The sequence below is a fragment of the Erinaceus europaeus genome, chromosome 9, assembly GCF_950295315.1.
Source record: "Erinaceus europaeus chromosome 9, mEriEur2.1, whole genome shotgun sequence".
NCBI lineage: Eukaryota > Metazoa > Chordata > Mammalia > Eulipotyphla > Erinaceidae > Erinaceus > Erinaceus europaeus.
In genome coordinates, this window is record NC_080170.1 from 66,044,216 (window position 1) to 66,053,638 (window position 9,423).

The 9,423-nt window shown below is 47.5% G+C and overlaps 1 protein-coding gene across 1 annotated transcript; it reads left to right on the forward strand.

The window, feature by feature from the left end:
- The first annotated feature begins 2,564 nt into the window (after positions 1 to 2,564).
- On the forward strand, positions 2,565 to 8,856 carry LOC103118437 (intelectin-2-like). The gene is made up of 7 exons (XM_007528655.2): positions 2,565 to 2,625; positions 3,211 to 3,321; positions 3,713 to 3,960; positions 4,280 to 4,438; positions 6,033 to 6,153; positions 7,310 to 7,413; positions 8,544 to 8,856. The coding sequence occupies exons 1-7, from the start codon at positions 2,565 to 2,567 to the stop codon at positions 8,694 to 8,696; spliced, it is 957 nt and encodes a 318-aa protein (XP_007528717.1). The 3' UTR covers positions 8,697 to 8,856.
- Positions 8,857 to 9,423: the final 567 nt, after the last annotated feature.

Genomic DNA, 9,423 nt, shown 5'->3' on the forward strand with positions numbered 1-9,423 from the left:
GTTCCTGGTCTCTCTCCCAAGTCACTGGGCAGCAGCCCAGGCTGGCTCCGATCGAGTTCTCTCCAACCCAGAGAGCATGCACCTGGGAAGAAGGCACCCCCATGCTAACCTGGTACTGGGATCCTTACACCAGTCCTTGCGACTCCCTCTCTCTCTTCCTTTTTATCTTTCTGTCCTCCTCTCTCAATTACTTTCTGCCTTATTTAATTTTTTTTTTAAAAGAAGGACCAGGTGTTGTTGCACCAGGTTGAGCACTCATGTTCCCATGCACCAAGACCCAGGTTCAAACCCTCAGTCCCCACCTATAAGGGGGAAACTTCATGAGTGGTGGAGCAGTGCTGCAAGTGTATTTCTTTTTCTCTCTCTCTATTTCCTCCTACTGCCCCAGTCTCTCTCTCTCTCTTTAAAGATTTTATTTATTTATTAGCGAGAAAGATAGGAAGAGAGAGAGAAAGAACCAGGTATCACTTTGGTAAATATGCTACTGGGGACTGAACTCAAGACCTGATGTTTGAGGGTCCAATACTTTCTCCACTGTGCCACCTCCTGAACCACATTTATCTCTGTTTTTGTCCAATAAATAAATAAATAAATGGTATAAAAATAAAACAGAAGGGAGTCGGGCGTTAGCGCAGTGGGTTAACTGCAGGTGGCACAAAGCGCAAAGACCAGCTTAAGGATCCCGGTTCTGCTGGGGCTCCCCACCTGCAAGGGGTCGCTTCACAGGTGGTAAAGCAGGTCTTCAGATGTCTATCTTTCTCTCCCTCTCTCTGTCTTCCTCTCCTCCATTTCTCTCTGTCCTATGCAACAATGACTACAATAATAAAAAACAAGGGCAACAAAAGGGAATAAATAAATATTTAAAAAAATAAATCAGAAGAGAGAAAATGAGATACATTTTAGTGCTCTGATAACAGTGTAGCATGTCTTCTTGACTGGTATTCCCAGTATAGAACTAGCTACATTCAGGAAATTAAGGATAGGGAGTAGATTAGAAATGAGAATGTGATTAGAAATGAGAATGTCTGTGATGCCAGGGAGCGAACTGAGGACCTCATGTCTGAAAGTCCAGTACTCTAGCCACTGTGTCAACTCCTGGGTCATGTTTATTTATTTTTTTTGTTTGTTTGCTTTATTATTGTATAGAGATAGAGAAGAATTGAAACGGAAGGAGGAGGGAGTCGGGCGGTAGCTCAGCGGGTTAAGCGCAGGTGGTACAAAGCATAAGGATCTCGGTTCAAGCCCCCGTCTCCCCACCTGAAGAGGAGTCGCTTCACAAGCGGTGAAGTAGGTCTGCATGTGTCTATCTATCTTTTTTTAAAAATTTATTTCTTTATTGGGGAATTAATGTTTTATATTCAACAGTAAATACAATAGTTTGTACATGCATAACATTCCCCAGTTTCCCATTTAACAATACAACCCCCCATGTGTCTATCTTTCTCTCCCCCTCTCTGTCTTCACCTCCTCTCTCCATTTCTCTCTGTCCTATCTAACAATGACGACATCATCAACAACAATAATAACTACAATAATAAAAAAAACAAGGGTAACAAAAGGGAAAATAGATAAATAAAAATTAAAAAAAAAGAAAGGGAAGGGGGAGACAGAGTGGGAGAGAGACACCTACAGCCCTGCTCCATGGATCATAAAGCTTTCCCCCTACAGGTGGGGACCAGGGGCTTAAACCTGCAACCTTATGCACTACAATGTGTGCACTTAACCAGTTGCGCCACCACCTGGCCCCTGTTTAGTTGATCTTAAAGTAGCTGTAACATAACAGTGAACACAATGATAAAATGGCACAGAGCTGCATCTACTGAGTTTGCACAGAACTCAGGAGTCATTGTAGGAGGAAGCAGAACTGTCAGGTTTGGGGGCCAGGGTGGCTCAAGCAGAGAGTCAGAAAGACAGTGGGGTGAGGTCTGCACAGTCCTCTGGTAGAGGCATTGGAACCCATGATGGAGGGAGGGGGGGCATGCAGGAAAGAGCTGAAGTTCCCATATTTCTGGTCTGTTCCCTATGTCCTGGTCTAACAAAGCAGGTGTCCCTTCATCAGGTGTAGTGACAGCTGTGACCTCGCTCACAGTTCCTCCACCAACTGACACATGCCATTTTTTTTTTTTTTTGGTAGAGGGTAGGGCAGGGAGGGGCAGGGAGCAAGTGTGGCTGTCCCCATAAAAGGCCCAGCACAGTCCCCATAGCAGCACCTCTGAGTGAGGCTGCACCTGGCAGGGACTCTCAGAGCCTGGCTTCTGGGGGGTGGGTGGACAGCCAGGAGGGAGAGGCTCTGCTGGGAGGAGGGTGATTCTGACCCAGACCAGACCTGTGTGGGGAGCAGAGATGGTGCCTCAGGTGGGGGCTGGCCTGAGGGTGGGTGTAGGAAGGGGGCGCATCCACTAGGGTTTGCAGGCTGCCTCAGGATGGGCTGTCCCAGGAGATTCCAGAAGACCCACAGGCCCATCGCATAGCACTGGGGACTCCTGGCTAGAAGGTCAGAGATGACTGTGGAGGGGGAACAGGAAAGTCAGCCAGTGACCCTGTGCCTTTGCTTCCCTTAGAGGATGTTGGCCAGATGCTGCTTCCTGCTGTTCCTCTCTGTGGCCACCAGGGGGCAAAGCTCAGGTGAGTCCTTGGGGGAAGCAGCGCATACAATGCTATTTTATCCCTGGTGTGATGTATTTGATCCCTGATATGATGCTTTGGTTCTTTCTTTCTCTGATTAATATATCCAAAAAATATTCTAAAAAGTCCAAGAAAAATATCTGTCACACAGCTTACTGATTATGCAAAAAACTATTTTCATATATGAGGCTCTGAAGTCCCAGGATCAATCTTCTGCACCACCAGAAGCCAGAGCTGTGCAATGCTCTGGGGGGGAGAGAGAGAGAATGAGAGAGGGAGAAAGAGGGAGGAAAAGAGGGTTAGGGGGAGAGGGAGAGAAGGAGAGCAGAAGAGGGGGAGAGCAAGAGAGGGAGAGAGGGGCAGAGGGAGAGAGGGAAAGAGAGAAAGAGAGGAGTCCTAGATGCTCAGAAGATGGACTGTGAGCTGTGTGTCCCAGATGTGACCATGGTCTCAGTAAAGTGGCCAGGGGGCTCCAGGACCTCACTCTGTATGCTCTTGTGTATCTGGAAGAGTCAGAGTGAGGGAAGGATATGTCCCCTCCCTGCTCCTGCTCCTCCCTCCTGAAAAGTATGCTCATTCCTCTAGCTACAGGCTTGGAGGGTGACTGGATTGCAGAGGATGAGAGCTGCCCCACACTACTGACTTCTCCCCATCGGAGCTGCAAGGAAATCAAACAGCGCTGCTCTAGAGCAGGGAGTGAGTCCTTGACCACACAGCCCTATAGGGACACAGGAGGAGGCCCAGTACTATCTGCCCAGCTCAGCACTTCTGGAAGGCTCCAGGGGACTTTGAGGTGGTGTGGGTCACCCAGTCACAGTTGACCTGTTTCTGCACATGGGGACTTTGTGTCCCACGTGACACCTGAGGTGGTAGTACATAGGAAGCAGGAGATACCACTGGGCCTTCCCATCATGTCTGCTGTACAACCTCTAGGGAGTTTCCTTGATCAAAGGCTGTCTTGCTTCTGCCCACAGCTGACCCCAGAGAACCTTCTTCCACAAAGGGAGGCCATGTGTGGGGACACAGGAGGTGTCCTGGGCATGGTTGACCGTAGTACTCAGAGGATCCTGGACTCTCCTCTCTATAGATGGCATGTATACCCTACGCACTAAGCAAGGGACTACCTACCAGACCTTCTGTGACATGACCACAGATGGTGGTGGCTGGACACTAGTGGCCAGTGTGCACGAGAATCACATGGCTGGGAAGTGCACGGTGGGCGACCGCTGGAGCAGCCAGCAGGGCAACCGGGCTGACGACCCCGAGGGGGATGGCAACTGGGCCAACTACAACACGTTTGGGTCTGCAGAGGGGGCCACCAGTGATGATTACAAGGTGGGGGCCCCTCCCCAGCCCCTGAGGAGAGAAGGGAGGGTGAGGCTGAGCACCCCAGGCAGAGTGAGGGGTGGTGGGATGGAGATGGGGTGGAGAACAGGTGGGGAGAGGAAGAGATCCCACCATGTCTTGGTCACTGAGCCACGAAACAGGTGTAGGGAACTGGGGCTGTCCTTGTTTATTGGAAGTGGGGTGTCTGAGCACTAGTTTCTTTGCCCCCCTACCAGGAGGTGAGGTCTGGGCCTCAGTGAGGCATGTTTGATGGGGTTGGGGGTGGGGTGGGGAATCCTGGCTTCAGGCTCATTGTCTGTCCCTCTAGAACCCTGGCTACTTCGACATCCAGGCTGAGAACCTGGGCATCTGGCAGGTCCCCAACAAGACCCCAGTGGAGAGCTGGAGGAGCAAAGCCCTGCTGAGGTACCGCACCACCTCAGGATTTTTCCAGACCTCGGGAAACAATCTGTTTGGCCTTTACCGGGTAAGGATGTGGGCAGCTGGCTCGGAGGCTTTTCATCTGAGTCAAGTGCTGGGTGAGGACTGAGATCTGGCCTCTACACTGGCTGCTCTTGTCCTCTGTTGTAACTTGACTGTATGTGTGTGTTCCTCTCTCAGAAACTCAGAGACAGGCTGGAAGATGCTGAGGGAGAGAGTGGGGGTTGAGAGGGAAAGGGGGGTGGTGGGATAGATAGCAGAATGGTTATGCAAAGAGACTTTCATGCTTGAGGCTTCAAAGTCCCAGGTTCAATCCCCCACAACACCATAAGCCAGGCAGGAGAAAGAATTTGAGGCACTGGGCACACAGCTATGAGAAGGAATCACTATATTAAGATGGATTTCTGGGCTGGTGAAATAACTCACTTGGATAGTGAATTGTTTTGCCATATGTACAACCTAGGTTCAAGGCTGGTGACACTGCATTGAAGTTCTGTGCTGTGGTCTCTCTCTCTTAAAGTAATCATGTTAATTTTCTATTTAAAAATTATTTTTTATTTTTTAATACATTTAAAAGTATTTTTGTATTATTTTAATTTATTTATTGGATAGAGACAGCCAGAAATTGAGAGGAATGGAGGAGATATAGAGGGAGAGAGATAAAGAGGCACCTGCAACAGCTTTCCTCCCTGCATGTGGGGACTTGGGACTTGAACCTGGGTCCTTATACATTGTAACATGTGCACTCAACCAGGTGCACCACCACCCTGACACACTCTCCCTCTCCTTCTGCTTTCTCTGTCTCTCTTAAAAAAAAAAAAAGAAAAAAAAAAGAAAATCAAAATTAGGCCAGGTGGTGGCACACCTGGTTGAGTACACATGTTATAATGTGCAAGGACCTGGGTGCAAGTCCCTGGTCCCTCCCTACCTGCAGGGTGAAAGGTTCACAAGTGGTGAAGCAGTGTTGTAGGTATCTCTCTGTCTCTCTCTCCCTCTCTATCACCTCCTTCTTTATCAATTTATGGTTGTATCTATCCAATAAATAAATAAAGATAATTATTTTTTAATTAATTAATTAATTACCAGATAGAGACAAAGAGAAATTGAGAGGGTGAGGGGAACTAGAGAGGGAAAGAGACAAAGAGACACCTGCAGCTCTGCTTCACCACTTGTGAAGCTTTCCCCGTGCAGGTGGGGACCAGGGACTTGAACCTGGGTTCTTATGCACTGTTAATGTGTGAACTTAACCAGGTGTGCCACTACCTGCCCCCTAAATAAAGATAATTAATTTAAAAAATCAAATTAAATTTATATTAATTTTTTAAAAGACTGATTTCTGTTTTTTTAAATCTTTATCTGTTGGATAGAGACAGTCAGAAATTGAGAGGGAAGGGGGTGATAGGGAGGGAGAGAGACAGAGAGACACCTGCAGCACTGCTTCACCACTTGTGAAACTTTCCCTCTGCAGGTGGAGACCAGGGGCTCGAACCTGGGTCCTTGCGCACTGTAACATGTGCGCTTAACCAGGTGCACCACCGCCTGTCCCCAAAGACTGATTTCTGAATAGTGCCTCTGAAGAGTTAGCCCTCACCACTCAACAAGGCATTGTTCTCTCCCTGCCTCTGTTTGGGGTCCTGCAGAAATACCCAGTGAAGTATGGACTAGGCAAGTGCTGGAGTGACAATGGCCCTGCTATTCCTGTCACCTACGACTATGGCAGTGCACAGACCACCGCCTCCTATTACTCTCCAGATGGACGCAGTGAGTGTCATCAATCCTTCCCTGCATGATTGTCAAAGTGGTTGGGCATGGCAACTACTGGTTGTCTGAATTTAGGAAACCTTCAATGTGACGAATCTTTTCAAAGCAGTTAACATGTTTTACTGTCTTTTAATCGGCATCAGCAAGCTAAATGTTAGAATTTTTTTCTTTCTTCTCCTGGAGTACTACTCAGCTCTGGCTTATGGTGGTGTGGGGTTCTGAACCTGGGACTTTGGAACCTCAGGTATGAGAGTCTGTTTGTATGGTCATTATGTTACCTACCCCTCCATGTCAGAATTATTATATTCAGCATGAAGAGACAGCATTATGATGATGATAAATTATTTCATGCTTGAGGCTCTGAAGTTCCAGGAACCACTGAAAGCCAGAGCTGAGCAGTGACTTTGTCTCTCTGTGTATACGTTTCTTTCTTTTATTAATCTTCTCCGTGTCACAAAGTGTAAACTCACGTACTCACTGGATTAATTCATATACAGTAGTAGAGGAGCAGCCCTTTAGCCCCCTCATCTGGTCGAACATGGCAATTGCACTGACCTCTCATGGTATAAAATCTTTATGTGGTCTGGGAGGTGGCACATGTACTAGAGTGATGTTTGATTCTTTCTCCCTCTCTAAAGTCTAAGATTTTATTTACTTAGCAATGAGAAAGATAGGAGGCAAGAAAGAGAAAGATGGAGACATTACATGTGCTACCGGGGATTGAACTCGGGACTTCATGTTTGAGTCTAGTGCTTTTATCCGCTACACCACCTCCCAGACTACAAGAAACAAAATCTTTTTAAAAAATAAAATAAAATCTTTACTTATCACAGGCGGATGAGATGTCAGATAATCAGAGATGTCACCTCTGACCATGGGTCCCCCTGCTGGACCTTTGCAGGATTCCTGCGGATCTTACTGGGAGTCTGGCTCCTCCTGGGGCCTTGTGCACCAGGTGCTCTGTGAGCCCAGGCTTATCCTCTGCCAGATGGAGAGAGGGTCATTCACAACCAAGGCCAAGGCCAGGCCCAGGCTGACCTGTTCTGCAACTGCTGTAGTATTGGGGTGCAGCTGGGCAGGGAACCCCTGCAGGTCCCAGGGATGCAGTCTCCAGCTCCTCCTCTGACACCTGACTCTTCTCTCTTCTTTTTTCCAGGGGAGTTTGTGGCTGGATTTGTCCAGTTCCGGGTGTTTAATAATGAGAGAGCAGCCAACGCCCTGTGTCCTGGGATGAGAGTCACTGGCTGCAACACAGAGCACGTGAGACAAACAGTGTGTGTGTGTGTGTGTGTGTGTGTGTGTAGACTTACACATAAACATGAAGCAGGTGTCAATTTGGTACATGTGCTGTAAGGGATCAAACTCGGGACCTTATGTTTGATAATCCAATACTTTATCCACTGCACTACCTCCCAGTATCACTCATTAGAAAATTTTAAACAAGGTGGTCTGGGAGGTGGCTCTGTGAATAAAGCACTGTATTCTCAACCATGAGGTCCTGACTTCAGTCCCTGGCAGCACATGTACCAGAATGATGTCTAATTCTTTCTCTCTCTGCCTATCTTTCTCATGAATAAATAAATAAATTCTAAAATTTTTTTAAACAAGTACTGAATAATTAGCTTGAGCTTAATTATGCTAAGATGATACTGACAGGAGTGGGGGGACATGGACTTTGGACAAGGAATAGGGGTTAGCAAACCTGAAGCAGGTGCAAAGATGAAGCACTGAGGCTCTGACCAGACAAAGCTGGACAAAGCTGAAGGAACAGGTGGGTCAGGGACACTTAGAGGATGAATCAGCTATTCCTGACACCAGATATGTAGGGGATGGCTGGGATAAAACTCTAAAGTCATTTTTGTTTTATTTGATTGGGTGCTGTGAGTTAAAGCAGGTGACAAGACAGGAGAAGGCACAGGTTCAGTAGGAGAGACAGTTCCTCTATAGGTCCTGGGGTGGGCCTGGGGTCTAGAAAGCTGGGCGAGTCCAGGTTGAGGCACTCAGGAGGCAGGAGCAGGTGGGTCTCAGGCAGGATGCAGAACTAGGGTCTCAGATATACAGGAGTCACTGGTGACAGGGACAGGGGACAGGAGCTCAAGTCCTGGAGGAGAGGAGCCTTGGTAGAGAGGGGGTGAGGACTGAGCCCTGAAGGGCAGCATTGAGGGGATGGCTGAGGAAGAGAGTTGGGGAGGGCTGGGAGGGAGGTGGAGGAAGCAACACAGTGAGGACAAAGGGGACCCTAGAGGTCAATGTCGGAGAGGAAAGATGGGAGGCCCATGAGGAGGAGGAGGAGGAGCCAGGATGAGGGATTTTGACCTTGAGGCTCTTACTGTGTGGGCAGCTGATCCTTCCTGTGTCTCTCTCTTTCCCTCCCACCCCCCCATTCCCAGCACTGCATCGGTGGAGGAGGCTACTTCCCAGAGGCCAGTCCCAAGCAGTGTGGGGACTTCTCTTCCTGGGATTGGAGTGGATACGGGACTCATAAAGGATCCAGCAACAGCCGGAAAATAACTCAGGCAGCTGTGCTCCTATTCTACCGTTGAGAACACAGCTGGAGACCCGGACTCTTTCCTCACTTAGATCCTCGGAGATAAAAGGAAAAAAAAAAAAAAAAGAGTGGCTCAGGAGGTGGTGCAGTGGATAAGGCTTTGGACTCTCAAATATAAAGTCTAGAGTTCAATTCCCCGAAGCACATGTACCAGGGTGATGTCTGGTTTCCTCTTTCTCTCTCTTCTATCATTTCTCATGAATAAATAAAACCTTTAAAAAATGATACTAACTAGAAGAATATCATAATAAATTACACCAACTTGCAGCAGTGTATTTCTTTGCATCATTTTGGCAAAAGTAAACTAGTGATTTTTTTCTTTAAAATTTTTTTTAAACATTTATTTATTTATTTATTCCCTTTTGTCACCCTTGTTTTATTGTAGTTATTATTGTTGTTATTGATGTTGTCATTGCTGGATAGGATAGAAAGAAATTGAGAGAGGAGGGGAAGACAGAGAGGGGGAGAGAAAGATAGACACCTGCAGAACTGCTTCACCACCTGTGAAGCACTCCCCTGCAGGTGGGGAGCTGGGGCCTAGAATTGGGATCCTTACGCTGGTCCTTGCGCTTTGCGCCATGTGTGTTTAACCCGATGCGCTACCACCCGACTCCCCGTTTTTTTTCTTTTTCTTTTTGGTGCTGTTTTCTTTTCTTCTTATTAGTGATTTAATAATGATTAACAAGATTATAAGATAACAGGGATACAATTCTGTACAATTC